At 31.9% G+C, this 17,539-nt stretch overlaps 1 protein-coding gene across 1 annotated transcript; it reads right to left on the bottom strand.

The window, feature by feature from the left end:
* Nucleotides 1-6,535: 6,535 nt before the first annotated feature.
* Nucleotides 6,536-9,723, bottom strand: LOC139098742 (sodium-coupled monocarboxylate transporter 1-like). Its single transcript, XM_070651025.1, has 6 exons — nucleotides 9,344-9,723; nucleotides 9,134-9,267; nucleotides 8,957-9,040; nucleotides 8,363-8,487; nucleotides 8,151-8,282; nucleotides 6,536-8,090 (listed from the first exon to the last, which is right to left on the bottom strand). The coding sequence occupies exons 1-6, from the start codon at nucleotides 9,678-9,680 to the stop codon at nucleotides 7,001-7,003; spliced, it is 1,902 nt and encodes a 633-aa protein (XP_070507126.1). The 5' UTR covers nucleotides 9,681-9,723; the 3' UTR covers nucleotides 6,536-7,000.
* Between the last annotated feature and the right edge of the window lie 7,816 nt (nucleotides 9,724-17,539).

Raw genomic sequence — 17,539 nt, 5'->3', positions numbered from 1 at the left:
GTTCTGTCGATCATAGGATGCTGTCAAAATGACAAGGACTAGTCATTAGTACTTACAGCACTCTACTTACTTCGCTGGTCGTACAGATCAGTTGTAATTCATGACCAAGAGCCTAAAGCTGACTCAATCCGTGGCTTCCACTTCCCAATTTCCGATGTCAAGTGTTAATTCAAATGTGCTACAGCACCAAATAATCTACTCCAGAAATTAAGATTTTCCAAGCGCAAAGTTTCCCATCGTTTAGAATTCTTGGAAAATTTCCACATCAAAAGTAACTGACATAATAATTTTTAAAAAACTTAAAGCCTCATTTATTTTTTCATGAATAAATTCTCAACTTCCACATAACCACATTTATAAAAAACTACAGCAAGATAAATTGCGTGTACATAACGTTTAATTCTACCCGAATGCACTTATAATTACGTTTTTTTTATGTAATTTTATTATTTTCGGAAGTTTTTTCGCTCTAATGAAAACAATTTAGAGCATTTTTCTTGTATTTTGCGGAAAAATATTTTTTTTTTGTTAAATATTGCGTTTTGTTGAGGAACAGACTTGAGGTAAAATGAGTAAATAGACACAAATTAAACTATTGCATTTGCAGTAATTGATTATAAAACAAAAACCGCAAATGGAAATAAATGTTGTGTTTCATTATTACCAACATATGCGTCACATTTCACATGATATATTCCCCATACCTCGTCCGTCGCCTGAAGGAAATTCATCGAATCATTAACCAAAAAAATAATTGGTTTGGTTTTATTTTTTAGGCCGGAACAAAACTTAAAAGAGCGCCTCAAGACTGTAAAGAACTTTTTAATAGTAAATTATAGTTTCATGCCCTTTTTTGTCAATCGCATCAATTTCATTCGTTAATTTCAGTTCCATTGTTGTTGAGCGAGTTTTTGAAAGAAAATCAAAAATTGATAGTTTTGTGGGTTATGTAATTGCCAGCTTATAGTCACTGATCTTGACTTTTTTTTCGTTCTCAATTTCCTGTTCTAATCGTGGTTTGATGATTGGGAATGTTGGTGATGCAGTTTGGTCTATTCGTCTATAGAGTGATGTTTCTTAGAGCTTCTTGTGTCTTAATCGATCAATTTAATAAAAAATCAATTGCATCAAACTTAATTACTACTTATTTCCCTGACTTGGGTCCACGAGGGCACATTGCCGCTTGTAGGGAATGTCTGAAGACAGCTCTATCCTTCGAATATTTCTGCCAGTTCGGGATATTAAGGACTCTAGCGTCCTATTCAACACATCCAATCCAGAATTTCTTCGGTCTTCCTCGCGATCTTTTACTTACTTACTGGAATCATGCTCCGACTTGAAGCCTAGTTGCTACAGAGGGCCTTCCATCTGACCTCGTGATCTTTTGCCATTCACAAACTAATAAAGTTAATTAGACTCTTTGGGACTGTCCTGATCAAAATCTTCATGATATTTACAGAGTTCATTAAACTTTGATTTACCTCAGATATACTCAAATAATTACACTTAGTTTAGTCTCTGAGCCAATGATGGGAATCTGGGGTATCTGTCACATATAGGCGAATCTGTCAGTACAAGAGTAAGGCCTCTGTGGCTGAGAGGTTAGACAACAGACCAGAAAGCTGTTTCACTCCCTTTTGAGTACGTCGGTTCGATTCCCAACATCGACCCCTGCATAGACCGATCTCTAAATCGATTATATCGAGTGCTATTGTCACTTAGCTACCCCATCCTCATCAAATGCGTCTCAACCATCCACTTCAAGCACCCATCCATTTCCACTATTATTAATTCTTAATGTAAAGAATGTGAGTAAACAATTACAAGGCATCTTCTCATCATCAACATTCCGTCAATACACAATAAAACAAAATGAACAGATGTCATGAAGAACTACTGTATTCACCTTCTGTTACCTCACATTTGCCTATTTAGTACTCATGTCTACTTTAATGTCGCTCAAAAATTGTATTTTTTTTTATTCTCTCGTTTCCAATTTTTTTTGTTTCTTGTGTTATTAATGATGTGTTAAAATTATTCACGCTTCCTTTAATCTAAAAGTATTTGTGTTGAAACTATTACCCAGCATGTATCGAATTTATTTTTTTTTTTAATTTTAAAACGATAATAATTTTAATTTTATTGCTTCATATTGTTTTTTGATGGGTTTCAAATGAGAAAAGGAAATTTGTTTTCGATTAATTGATTGATGATCGATTGGAACTACTTTTTATTAAAGTGTGAAGATCTAATGATAGTTTTTTTACATTTGAGGGGTTCGGGTGGTGTTTGAACATTTTTTATTGCTGTGAATTTTTAATTGTGGTGTAACATTGTTGTCTTGTTGCTGTTTAAGTAATGATGTGATGTTTAGTTATGCATTGTTGAATAATTAATGGTCGATATAGATTAGTGTTATTGGGTATTGATGGCAGTTGATGGTTACTTTTTAACAAGGTAATTTGCAAATTTACTGGCCGGACTTACAATATTCATCATTATATCTTTAGATTCATGATATTATGAGGCTTCTTATTATTCTTTGTAATAATACAAGGACTCTTACTAGCTTAATTCTAAGTAAGTGTAACTGAGTATTTATATATGAGTTATATCCAAAGTGATTTCAGAGGAACCCAATCCGCTCGTTGCAGCAATGGTTTCACACTTAGTCATTTGCAAGACTTTGAACATGGGTTCGAAACTTAACATATCGTTTGTCATCGTTTGTCAATTTTCCGAATCATACTAGATAGAATTGAAGTTCAAATCCTTCATTTGAGGATCAAATATTAAAATGTCATCAAGATAGAAGTTCGAATCCTACTATAAACTGAAAGTCTAGGTTTGGAGTCATGAATATGAACTTAAATCAAAGCTCGAAGTCTAATCGGATTTTGCATGTAAAAGTTGACTCGATTCCAAATAAAATTCAAAACCACTTCTAGCTCTGATTTACACTTACTTGGTGTACTTTACTCGTTAATCCAGGGTTGCCCAAACTTATTTTCACCAAGGCACATCTTAAAGATAACTCTCGACCAAAACCGCATACGATTCATGACATTTCTAAACGAAATCGACGATACACTAGTGTACCGTACCACATAGTCTGGACAATACTTCGTTAAACTGTCATTAGCCTCAAATCACATTAGCCTTTGGATCTTAAACTCTTCGACATCTAAAGTTAATATTTCTTACACTAAGATAACCGCCAAGTTCCATGTACTCAAATTATATTTCCTTTGAATTAACTTGATATGTAATGTCATAGCCAAGTCATAGTAACATCCTAGATATTCTCTTTAAACTTTTAATGTAATAAGACACCCATCAGTGTCACAAGTAATCATAAAATTAAATTAATAGTTGATTCAATTTCCTTTAAGAAAATTTTATCAGCTTGACGTAAAATTAGACTTCAAAAGCACTCAAAATGTATAGTAAGTAAATCCCTCTGTGGTATTTCACTTACATTTATGATGAGACCATGGAAACTTAAACTTTACTATTCAATTGAATATAATTCATCATAAAACCATTCGTTTCATCCATTCATTTAGTATTTATAAATATAATAATTTTCTAAACCACCACTAAAAGGGGTAAAGTTAAGGAACAAATGTACATTATATCACAGTCATGCTATTACATCACATTTCATATATATTATTCATTCAATTACTTTCATCTCACTGCATTTAATTGCTATTTATTCAGTTTTATTACAAATTCTAATGATAAATGTATTACATGACAAATGTATAAATCTTCATGGTGACAAATGGCATTGCCTCTGTGTAAATACTAAGAGTGTTCGCATAATTGAATTGAGAATTAAGAAAACGAAGAAGAAAGTTTTTTTTGACAAAATGTTTTTTAATTTCATTATGAAAAAACTTGTGTGAAATCATTATTTAGCTATAGACTAATTCCATTTCCATTTAGAGGATTGAGGAATGCTTTTGAAGACAATTTTCTTGGCTTCTTCGTACCAATGATGAGGTTAAAATTACATGAAATCCATTTATGAGCATTTATGAGGAAAATATTATGTTTGTGGAGGAACTGAAATGAGTTTGAAAGGCACTTGGAAGTGGATATATTGGGGTTTTGACTTGGGTCTTTTGGTCAATATTGGTTTTGGCGCCAAAATTGTTAGAAATATCAAAATTGTTATAGATGATTTAAGTGCCATGACACACCTTATCAGTAAGCCACGACGGCATTTCCAAAACAATTTAATGACGCACTAGGTTGCTCAACACTGGCTTAAGTGATGTAAAGGCTTAAAACTTAATAATTGGACTGAATTTCCAACAATTTTCATAATTTTGAGGTTAAAAGAGTTCAATCAATAATTTACCTACTTCTAATGCAGCACATCAAGGTCCAAAATGATTACCAAACTACCTTTCCTCATTCCTACCACAATATGCACATCCAAGAACTATTGAAACCCCATAAGAATATCTTTTCCTTCATTGACTGTCGCACATTGACAAAAAATAAAAGGAAAAAAAAATGTTAAATTTTCCATTCAGATGAGCTAAAGATTTATTTTACCTGTCTATGCCACAAAAGTATGTGTGCGTGTGTAATATGAGACGACACAAAACATCAATGTTGCATTTATTAATCGATATACATAATGATAATATTTATTAATGAATATCGTTTATTCATTACGAACCCACAAAAATCTGAAGGAGAATTTCTATGGATTCTTGAAGCTATAAGGAATATAATCGTAAAATGTGAATGTGCTGTGTTCAGGTTCAAAAAGCGTCTAACATTTAATACTTATTGTAATAGGCTTTTAAAGTCCTCGCTTTGTATTCAGTAATTGATATATAAATGAATCGTAAAATGCATCGTTAAAGGCACTTTTGTGGTTTTCCTTTTTCACTTCTTCTTCCTACTTCAGACTCTATTTACGCTTATTTTATGTCGAGAAGTATTCTCTTGAAGAGCTTCAATGATGTTAATGATGATCCTCTCGAGTATTCTTCAATCATCAATCATATTCTCACTTGATCCTTTTTGGAATGTCTTTAATGACTCTTAAATTATTATCAATTGTTCAAAACTACTTCAAATCACTCACAATTCGTCTATTTTGATCGAAAAGCAATCTATAAAGATTTGTCTGTTGAATAGATGAAATATTTCATTGGCAAGTATTGAAATTTGGTCTTTAATTATACTTATTTGCTCTTTTGTAGATGATTTGGCTTTGTAAACAAAGTTAGCTTTGAAAAGGGAATGAAACTACTCTAATCCTTGAATATTGACTACCCTTTGGAGAATCGATTTGAATATTTCAAAACCGTTGAACTTCAAATACAATTAAATTGTGACTTTTCATCACTTTAACTGTTCCATTCGTAATAAGACTACTATGATTGAATTTCAAAACAGCAATTTTTAAACAAATTTAAAATTCAATTGATCATTTTGCAAGAAAAGCTCTGCATCATATAATCATTGAAAGTAAAAAGTGAAAAGAGAAATAAAACATTGGCTGCTGCTGTTTCTGCTTGATGCAAGCTTGATGTCGAAAAATGCTCCAAATTTCAATCTACAATTTATCATCGAATGGATTATAATAATCATTATTAGCTTAATGATCGATTTTAGCTCGATATTTTGTTGCTCTTACTTCATTTTTTTGAACTATTAACTATTAATATTGTTATTGTTGCTAGTTGTAAATTAACTCCTATTTCCACTACTTGCTGTATATCATGTGTGTGTGTATACGTAACTAAACAAGTACAATAATTGTAGGAGAATGAGAGGCTGTGGCTCAATTTTCATAAAGAGTTTCATTTTTATGGAGTTTATGTTCAAGCTAGCGTTAAAATCATTTCCAATCAATTCAATCAAGTCAGTTGAAATGATGAACGAATTTTTAAATAGTTCACTTTTTTACCTCGTTCCTCGAACAATGGAACGAGTTGAATTAAAGATTCATAATTGCTCGTAAACTTATGTATATCTACTTAATAATATGAGTACTGCATGCAGTATGCATCATCAATAACAATGAAATTTTATATATTATCTATGCTGCTGCTGATGCTACCTCGTCATGTATTGAACATCGTTCACAATTGTTAAGAAAGTCAGAAAAGAAGGAAATTGATGATCTTTCTCTTTAATATGTTGTGTACGCGTATAAATATGGATAGATGGATAGATAGATCAATAGGTAGAGATGAAAGGAATCTACATCCACATATAGTTAGCTACAGTAGTAGTATCATTAAGTCCAATTGCTTGTAGAACTGTTAACAGAAATAAATTAAGGAACCATTATTATTGTTGTTATTCGAGTCGAGTACGATGAATAGAAATAGAGAGCAATTGACCAACAAGATGAATATAGATGGAAACGATTACCATCTCGTTACCACTTCAAGATGAGTTTCTTATTGTTGCAATTTGAAAATAACACAAATAATACATAAAAGAACATGAAATTCAATCAAGCTGTATTTAAGTAAGAGTATGGAATGAAGTAAATCAGTTTAAAGCTTTATTAATGATGTATTTTATTAAACATTTCATATTTTATAAAAGATTTTTCTAAAAAATATTTAAATTCTTGATTTTGATTCGACTTAAGGATTTAAGGAATTTGATGGGAAAGTATTGGAAGGAATTTCAACATTTTAGGAATTAACTTCATGAGAGGAATTTAGGGTAGGTCAAGAAACTGAAATGAAAAGTTAAGGATCAAGGTTCAAATACCTAATCTAATCTTATCGCTAAATTCAATTATTAAAATTTAACATTTTTAAATTAATTAAATTGTCCTAAAGTTATCTTATCTCTTGGATTAAGGCTTCAAATCTTAATCTACGTCATTGTCTTAAATGACATTCTTTTTTGCAGACTTTTAGTAACCTTTGAAATTTTCAATTTGAAAACTTTTCATTGTTTGCTTTGTAATCAAAATTGAGTCTATTAAGAATATTTACATTTGACCTAATTATCCAGTATTGTTTGACTTCTTATCACTAAAGTCCAGGTAATCAAGCTCGAAAGTTGTGTGTTTTTTGCCTTTTCTTTCATCTCTATCGTCAAGATCAACTGGATTGAATTCTTGTTTGAAGAATCCTCTCATAAATGGAGCTAAGGTTTGTGGATCAACTTTACGTGGATCTTCAAATCCAAAGAATATACTGAGAATGGCAGCAAGAAGAACGACTAAAATGCCACCAAGAAGTGTGAAATAAAGGTAAGAAATGCTTCTTTTTGGTTCAACTGGTTCGATGTCTGGTGACAATGTTGTTGTTGTAAAATCACTTGATGTGAAATTGTAAGAGCATCCACCAGTGGATGTTGGTCGTTCATCGTATCTGATTGTACCTGAAGCAACATGCATTTGTGTTTTTAATACATAAACTAAGAATGTGACATAGACAGCAATGACACTGTAGAAGGTTGCGCGCTTTCCAATCCACGGAATCATAAGTCCAATTGTGAAGACACCAAGCATTGGTCCAAGTGATGTTGCTGGGATTGTGAATGTCAATTGTAAAAGTGGTCCCATATGCTGAACAATGTAGACCAAAAGTACTGAAAGAGTTCCTAGTGCCAATACAGTTCCTCTCATAATAATAAATGTTTTTGTTTCGGATATTTCCTCTTTTGAATGTGCTTTGAAAAAGTCCTCAAAGACAACAGCAGCCATGCTGTTATAAGCTGTTGATAGTGTACTCAATGCAGCGGCAAAGACTCCAGCTACAAAGAATCCAGCAAGTCCAGGAATATCATTGAAATTTTCCATTACCATCAATGGCAACAACTGATCTTTTGCCTTTGCTAAACCAGTTGTAAGTGGATCACATTCAAAGTAAGTGGCATAAACAAGAAGTCCATTATAGCACGAGACTGATAACATAACAATAATTCCAATGATATTGATAACGTTACTGATGCGAGCCTTTCTCACTGTTTTGAGTGCCATAAATCTTTGAATCATGTTTTGATTAAGTCCGTTTGCAGCGATCTGCAATACAGCATATCCAATGACGACTGTCCAGAAGGAATGACGAATTGTTGGGTCTAGACGTAGACTAGAGTGATAGGATTTATTAGTTATTGATTTCTGGGTAGTTTTAGGTGCTGTAACTTACTCTGGTCCCTGAATTCTTCCACTTTCGCGATTCCTTTCAATCAACACACCAATTCCTCCAATATTCATTGTTCCTTTAATTGCAATAACGAATAAGGTCACGTACAAAATGATAACTTGAACAACATCAGTCCTGAAATGTTAAAAATAGCATGGATTAAAGCCTTAACTATTATTTTAATGATAACACTAATGACAATGGAATTTCCTTACCAAACTACACCCTTCATACCACCAACACACGTGTAGAAGATACATATGACCATGACGACAGGAGTAATCACATGAATGTTGATGTTTGTGGTTTGATTAAATGCTAAGGCTGGAACGTAGATGACCTAGTTTTATTTGGGGCAAAAAAGGAAGGAATGTGATAAAAGGTCTAGACTTTCTTTATCCTTATCTATTTTATCATTAGGATTGACATTGACGATCATTTGGAATCTGAATTCTTAGTTCTGATTTGAGAAATTGTTGATTTTGGCGGGAATTTCTCTCCTTGTTTACATTTTTAATTATTGCCATATTTTCATTAAATATCGAGCTTATTTAGTGCTTCACTAACTGTTAACTTCTTCATAGAATCAGAATCAAGTCATTTGACAAAACAGAACTTAATTTTCCTTTGAAATATGAATTAAAACTTGAATTGTCTAAATTTCAAGTTATTTGTCTTAAAATTATAGTTGATTTCCCCCTTTCTACCCTACAAATAATCCAAATTCCTTAGTTTCAACCCCTTAAAACCATCAAATTTCATCCGGAAATCAATCAAAGATAAACAAAAATAAACATATATCAACTTACAATTGGCAAGAATAGATTGACACCAATCATGAACATCAACGATCCAAACATACGGAGCTTCTTATCAAATCGTCTCTCTAGATACTAAAACATCAAGTGCGACAACAAAAGATTGGGAATTTTGATAACGTCACATGGAAGATATAATTAATCCATTCTATAGAAACGCAATCTTACCTCGTATGTCGATGTAATTTGAAGATCATGAAAAACTGGAATAATTATATAGTGCATGGCAACACCACATAATGCAACTCCGATCACAGCATAGAAGTATTGCATTCCGTAAAGATACATTTCAGTCGCCGTTCCTGTGGGAATTAAGTTCATGCATTAAATTATGACGCGACACAATTAATGATATTTTTATTTAAATTATTTTCTCACCTAACAACATGTTTCCAGACACTAAGGAAGCCGTTAGTGATAAAGCAATTGGAATAACAGGCATATCACGACCGCCCATTAAATAATCAGCTGCCTGAGCTGCAGAATCTTGTCGCACTAGTTTCTTACGTTTAAGTTGATCTTCTCGACCAAAATGTAATCCAATGCATATGCAGCACAACAGCATAGCCAAGAAAATTGTGTAATCAATAAATCCAAATGTTTGCATATGCTCGGTAACATCCTTTAAACTTTCCATTGTTACTGGAATTGCACTTGAGGACTCAAAAAATGAATCCTCTGTTGAAAATCCATAAGTTGAACCTTCAGTTGTCATTTTCAACTTGAATTTTAAACTTTACTATAAGAAGACAAAGGTACGACTGATTCCACTGGAATAAAATAATTCTATTTAACAAAAATATCAAAAAGGCATTGAGCCTCATTATCTTGATTATGCTAAAGATTTACATTTTTATTGATAAGATAGATTGATAAATGTTATCTGATTTAAGTAGCTGGATTCCGCATATCTGTCAGTCAAGCTTTTGTATTGTAAAACAATGAAATCTATTTTCAGTCGCCCCTAGTGTATTGTCGACGAGACATCGTCAAAAATAAAAATAGTTAAAAATAATATCCGAAATGGCATTGATGGTCATATGATAACAAGGATTAAGATAACTTCATTATTTCCTCACTTATTAGGGTTTTTCCACTGTCTTTAAAAGAATTATGAGTTTAAGTCTTATCAGTTATTTAATTGATTTATTGGAAATGATAAGGAAGACAATAATAGGAAACTATGAATGAAGACTTGTGGGGTTGATGCCTTAATGACTATCAGAGATTGAAGACTTAATTGACAGTTATCAGTTTGGATGATATGTGATTTCATTGCCAGTTAAGTGTGGATACTTATGGTATTGGATATGAATGTAAAGTTCATTCAAAAATTCACATAAACAATGCTGATAAATCGCAAATTACTGTAATTTTGCAGTTTTGTGGCTATCATTCAGTTACTTGCTCTATTGTCGTCACCATAAATAATTTCAACGTTCACTTATTCCATCCCTTCCGTTTCGTTCCGTAAATTATTGAGAAAGTTAAATAAATATATGAATTTTCAATAAGGACATTGTCAATTGAACTGGGTTGTTAGTTAATAAATCAGAAGTGGAAATTCCAACCCCTCAATAAATGAATTTATATGTTCAATATTACACGAACGGTGATGACTAATATGACTGTGTTGAAGTGTCTTTAATTTGAAACAAATAATTATGAGAACGTCAAATTAAAATCGAGTTACGGGAATCGAAAATGGAAATGAGGGAAAAACTGTGATCGGGAATTATGTTTTTATGATTTTACTGTCATCGGTGATGTTTGAGGATAATTATTAAGTAAAATATAGTCATGTGTTGCTAGATTTCATAGATTTTATTGTGGTTGTGGAAGTTTGTAATGAAAATTTTGTTGTAATAACTTTTAACGGATAAGTTAGTTTTGAATTTTATTGTCTGAGCTTAGTTGATTACCCCTTTGAATTGTTTTGGTTGTTAGTATTTGTTCATCTTTTTAAGAATAAACATCGATTGGACAAAATATACTTTAATTTAATTATTAGACTCATAATTCGTTAGCTAACTAGCAAATAGACTCAATAGCTTTACCAACATCGTTTAAGACAACGAAAAACAAACAAATAATGTCTAAATTTTAGAAAATTTCATTGATCGAATCTTATAATCTCATAATTCATTGAAAATTCAAATTAACAAAGCAATCATTGCAAAATTTCAATCACCAAATGCCTCAAATCATCCTAAGCCAAACAAAATTGACTTTATTCGCAATTTGATTATCGATTCCTTTCTAAATCCGTAATAAAATAAAGAAACATTGAAGCTCGATTCATGAAGGATTAAGCAGAACGTAACGAAAAAGAAATTGGAACATGATAGGGGATTAAAATCATTTTGATTATTTTAACACTCACTATATGTTCATGTTCAATCATTCAAAATCACTGAATCATAAATAATCTGCTAAAATAGCTTGAGGTCATTTCTTTTAATGCACATAATTTTCCATTCATCTCCACTACGGAATTATGATGAGGCTTCTTTTGTTATTTTGCCAAAATAAATCACTTCATTACATTCAAATCTGCGTAAATCCAGAAAATGTCAACAGATTTTCAAATAAAAATGAACAATTTTTGAGACATTTAATGAAATAAGTTGAAAATAAGCGTAAAATCACATTTCTCACAATTCTGCCTCACATAATTGGCTTAAAAGGCACAAATTAATGGATGAATAATAAAAATTTTATAACATATGATGATGACTTTCATTATTATTCATCTTAATGGGATTTAATGTATCAATTAACATCATATTGATTTGCCGGATATGGGACCTGTTTAATTGATGTCAGCAGGACACATGATGTTTTTCGGTATCTCAAGAATGTCGTTCTTAAGCATGTAAGAAAAGAAAAAATATTTAATCTCACTGCATAACTTAAATTGTCAGACCTTCAATTAGTCGATTTGAGCCGCCAAATAATCACCATCATCATCATCATTATAAGTCATAGCATGGCACCGAAAAGCGGTAGCTTAATGAATCGTTTTATACGAGATCCACCTTCAATTAAGACTAACAATGCAGAGGTATTCGATTTTCAATTGAGAATATATAAAATAAATAATGTTTGAATAATTGTTTTGGGAGTGGATGTTAAGGCGCTTTTGGAGACTGGATTGTCGTGGAGTAAATTTAAATTACTGCGGAATGGAATGGTGTTAGGATGGATATTGATGTTAGTATTGATTTTTATGGCTATTATTTGATCCTAGTTCTGACTTTGCATGATTTACTACTGGATTTGCAATTTTCAATGACTTAATGTAATTAAGTGACATAAGGCTGCAGTTGATGGTTATTTGGAAGTCACTTAGAGCTCATACAAACTACTTTACTTGCTCTGTGTTGCTCTGGATGTAATGTTTGCATAAATCTTCAATCTGAACTACTTATGGCATGTAAAGTCAGATGTTTAGAGATTCAAGGGTCCTGGTTCATTAGGAGACATAGATAATTCAGTTCCGTTCCTCATCGAGAGATCTTTTATCACCTAGGGAGCTCCTAGTACTTAGCAACATACCCAAAGTGCAGCCATAACCCAATTATTACTTCAATTTCATGCTAGAATTTCTTAAATAAATATCGATGAATACCAAACATTTCATACCTTTTGTAGAAATGAAGATGTTTGAGTATGTCGATGAAACACATTTTTTTTTTGTTATATGACTGAAATATTGATGAGATAAATGCTGGGATGATGATGAGTTGAGTGAATCATAAAGTTATTGTGATTGAAAAATTTCATCATCATCATCATCGTTGAATAACCTTCACACGGGTCAAATTTCATTGTCTGCAAGTGAATCTCAAAAAAGATATTTAATTCTGTTATGATAGTCAATGCCAAAGAAATTTGAGGCAGTATGAAGGAGAAAGAAAAAAATCAATTGAACGTAATTATCTTATCTTTCTCACCATTGATTTAATTAAGTTGGACCACCCAATGAAATTTACAATATGTGTAATGTAATATCCAGTAATATCATCTATTCACTTGAACTACATAAAAGAAATTACTGACATAAAAAAATTAACTCGAATTACATACTTTTTTGTTGTTGTTGCAAATTTTTTGACATTTGGGGTGAATGGAATTTTTTTATGAGAATTGCACAGCATGAATTTATGTTAAAAATGTAGTAGCTAATTTGAGGTCTTGTACTAAGTTACTGTGAATTTTTGGGGGAATTCTTTTCATACTGCTGCGCATTGTGTCCTAGTTCTTGATTTAAGATCTAGATAGACTCAATCTTGAGTTCTAGGAATCTATTGGATCCAGTAGTCATCGACAAAAACAACATCTAAGAGAGGTCATGGATCAAAATTGAACTATACATCCATCAAACCCTAACCCAGTGTTGTCTAAACTGTATATCACCGACATCTTATGAAAATGCAATAAACCACATGCCGTTTACCATTTCAGTCGTGGCTTACCTCCAAGATGTGCCGTGGCACTAAAAGGAGCAGTATAGACTTGAGTGCGAAGTCGACTTGAATTTGATATGAAGATCGACTTTTCAATGCATAATCTGAATCGATTTTGAGCTCTGGTTCAGGTTCAATTGTCAATCTCAGATCCATGCATTTGTAGACACGAGGGAATAAGTCCCTAAAAGACAAAGAGCACACTCTGAGTAAACTCATTCCCGAGTGGACATGTATCTAGTTTAAGACTTGCCATTTGCTTGTCAATCAATGGCTAGCTACCTAAATAAACATAGTTTTGTCCACTCGGGTATTTTTATGAGCATGCTCATTTGTATGTAAAAATAATTATTTGAGTATGTTCATTAATGTGAGCATGCTCTTTGTATGTTAGGAAGACATTTGTAGATCTGATCAAATTGTATCCTTGTCCTGCAAATTGTCATATAAATGCCAAAAAATCAGTGGTCACCCTAGTTTCTCTAATAATAAAATCAATTTCCACAAATCCAGTCCATAAACAACAAATTAACAAAAACTACATCTAAACAATCGCTAAATCTTGTCATTGACATTTCTCAGCATAACACAACAAATGTGAAATCGATCGTGAAAGAAAATATAAAAATAAATAAAAAGGCAGGAGCAGCATGATGAATGAAAACTTAGCAATGAATATGCTTTTAACTCTCATGCATTTACTTTTTGTAGTCCATTGACATCAAGCACAAATGATAAATCAACGATGAATGGAAATCTTGCAAAAAAGTGAACGTTGTGCAGCAATCAACAGAAACTTAATCACATTTTGCGCACTCAATAAATGTTTTTATTTCAATTGACACGTGTCGTGGCGTGGCTGGATATATATCCACAAATATAACAAATTTTTAATGTTTCCTCATGTCTAATTTGCTCTTAAAGTGGCAATTGTTTGTCTAATAGATTTTAAGAGACAAAAAAGTTCTTTGCAGCATGCAGCACAAATTAGAGGGGTTGATGATATCCAGTAAAACCACAAATTATTGTTTGTTTAAAGTTTTTAACATCAATTTTCTATGCTTAATGCGTAAATGGGAAATCAATCGATCTTCCTAAATGTCCCTTTAATCCCTTCTTGCCTAACATGCTTTTGATTTTGAACATTGCGAGCAGTGCGTAAGTCAAACAAGGAAGTCATGTGTAAAGATGCATGACTTATTATTAAAATGACCCAAAACGAAAGGAATCGATGCCAAGAAATGTTTATTGCTTTAGTTCCATTGTTATTCTAATTCCGTGTTTATCCTTTTATGGAACAACTAACAACATTTATTCACTCTACAAAGCCATTATAAATCCTTTAATAAAATTTTTGGCAATAAAATGTCTCAATTTCTATATGCTGAATGTGCTAGAATGAGAACTAGAAACAGGAAATTTTAGCATGGAAAATTACTTTTTATACATTGTGTATCGCAAATGGCATAAAAAAGCATAAATATATGGAACAATAGCGAAATAATAGTCGCAAATAGACAAACAGAAGAGACTACAAACTGCACACAGCACTCAGTTATTGTTACAGATATAAAATAAAACTTTTTGTCAATTTCCGGAAGAAATTTTCGTTTTTTTTATCATCATACTCCGATTATGTTGTGACTAGCTCTATTGGGATGAGGATAGGCAAGGAAGGAGGAAGAAAGCGATAAATTAAGTCAATTTGATATATTTTGGAATGGGAATTTTTTTATTTTTTGTGCCTTTTTATTGAGTATATGATGGGATTCTGGATGTTTTGACTGACTATGTTTGGGATGGCTTGCTAGGGAACCCTACATATGCATCTATAACTTTAAAAAGGTAAAAAAAATTCGTCAACACCCACTATTACCAAGATTGAAAAATCTAATCTAAAGGAATCGAACCCAAACTCTCATCATTCAGAAGGCTTATGCTTTTTCTTCTGTGCCTAACTAACTACACTACAGTGGTTTTTGGTTTCTTTTGACAGAATGGTCTACATAAAGCTTAATACCCAAGATATCACACAGCTCCAACATCACAAAACCCCAAATTCAGCTCCAACTTGAAAATAAAATTTTGCATCCCTCAAAAAAATTTCAATTTAAATGCAAATAAATCATAAAAATCGATCATAGCTTGATATTTCCATTTGGGACTGTTCACAAATTCATGCACAATTCAGAAATTGCCAATCAGAAAAAATCAATTCCCTCATGAACCATAGCCAAGCATTTTGTTTGTTGGAACTTTTTGCATTAAATGGACATTAAAAGAATTTTAAATTATTTCTCAATCAATTGCTTTCTTTCCTCCTTTTTTATCAATTTTAGTTCCATAAAAGATTCTTATTCATGGAAAGAATGTAAAAGTTGCTCATCCGAAACATATAAGCTAATGGAATCTCTTTTTGGAAGAACATTAAAAATTTAAAAAAGCAAGTCATTTTTGAGGGATTGAACAATTTTTTGTGTCACATGAGCATGAGTCAGAATGTTTCGGGAAAGATTTCCATAAAATCCACCACATAATCCTCACACACATCCATTGTCATCATGAATAAAATTAACAGAATATAATCAGCATAAAGGACGACGAGAATCTCGTGTGAATAGAACAGAAACACGAGACATGTTGATGTTATCATCAAGATAAAGGCAAGAGATGAAAGCTAATTGAGAGCATTTAAACGGGAACAATAATTTGAATTGTCAATTAGGGACATAAAGCAGATCATCATCAAGATAATGAAACATAAAGTAATAGAAATAGCAGATAAATGAACACAGCTAATGCACATACAGTCAGGAATAACTTTTCTTTGTGACAATATTGTATGAGTGTCTCTATATGGGGAAGAAATTAGCAACCCTACACATATATACGACACAAAATTACTCATGCTGCTGCTTCCATACAATGGAAACAATCTTTATCCCTTACTGTGATAAATATCAACATGGAAAATGAGATAATTCATCACAATTATGTTGTTGTTGATAGTGCACACGTATGATGAGTGTAGGGGTTCTCAAAATTTGAATTGCTATTCGATTTGGTGGAAGTTATTTATTGAAATGTTTATATAATTTAGTAAGGATATTGATTTTTGAAGCATTCAGCGTCGTTCAGCATATTAAATAAGTTTTGAGCAATTCAGTAAGCTTGGAATTATTCAGCGAATATAGAACTATTTAACATATTAAACACTAGCATATTAAACAAGCTCAGCAATTTCAGTACTATTCAGTAAGTTCAACACTATTCAGCAATTTCAGCAAGTTCAGTGCTATTCAGCAATTTCAGAACGTTCAACTCTATTCAGCCATATCAGTATTATTCAGCAAGTTCATCATAATTCAGTAAGTTCAGCATTATTCAGCAAGTTCAGCACTATTCAATAATTTTAGCGTTATTCAACAAGTTCACCTTTGTTAAGGAAGTTTAACACTATTCAGCAAATTCAGCGTTATTCTTCAAGAATGAAAATTCAGCACTATTTAGTAAGTTCAATACTAAACAGCAAGTTAATTATTATTGAGTATGTTCAAAATTCTTCAGCCAGTTCAGCAAAGTAAGCATTATTCAGCCAATTTCAAAATATTTAGCAATTTTAACATTATTTATCAAGTTCAGCGTTGTTTAGCAGGTTTAAAATTGCTCAGCAAATTCAGCAAATTAAAAATATTCAGCATCAATCAGGATATTAACCAATTTATCAAATCATATTTTAAATCCAGCTTCACTATTCCAATAGAAAATCCCATAAACCACGGTAACTTGAAATCCCTAAACATCTAACACAAAACATGTTCCTAAGCATATTATCAGAATAAATTTAAAACCTTTCATCGCATTAAGCAGTATAACGAATAAAAATGTAAAAACCACCCTCGTAATTTGATCAAAATCGAGTCCAATTTTCATTTTTTTTATTTATTCATTTTCTTATCTCCAAATTTAAAATCTCTAAAAACCGAAGAGAAAAGAATCCATAAAACGGCATTAAAAAGCACATCACGACAGTTGTAGAGATTTTTTATTATTATTAAATGTCCATAAAATGTTATTTTTTTTTTCGTCTAATCTTTCCGTTCAT

Source organism: Chironomus tepperi, unplaced genomic scaffold (genome assembly GCF_022539635.2).
Source record: "Chironomus tepperi strain 1889 unplaced genomic scaffold, CSIRO-AGI_Ctep_v1 contig_453, whole genome shotgun sequence".
NCBI lineage: Eukaryota > Metazoa > Arthropoda > Insecta > Diptera > Chironomidae > Chironomus > Chironomus tepperi.
The sequence above is the reverse complement of the archived record's forward strand: the minus strand, read 5'-3'. Positions and strand labels throughout refer to the sequence as shown.

Excerpts from the sequence above, each read along its gene's own strand:
- LOC139098742 (XM_070651025.1), bottom strand. The coding sequence starts at position 9,680 with ATGACAACTGAAGGTTCAACTTATGGATTTTCAACAGAGGATTCATTT. Across the intron at positions 8,488-8,956 it reads TCAATCTATTCTTGCCAATT|GTCATCTACGTTCCAGCCTT; the intron begins GTAAGTTGATAT and ends AAATAAAACTAG. Across the intron at positions 8,283-8,362 it reads GGTATGAAGGGTGTAGTTTG|GACTGATGTTGTTCAAGTTA; the intron begins GTAAGGAAATTC and ends TTAACATTTCAG.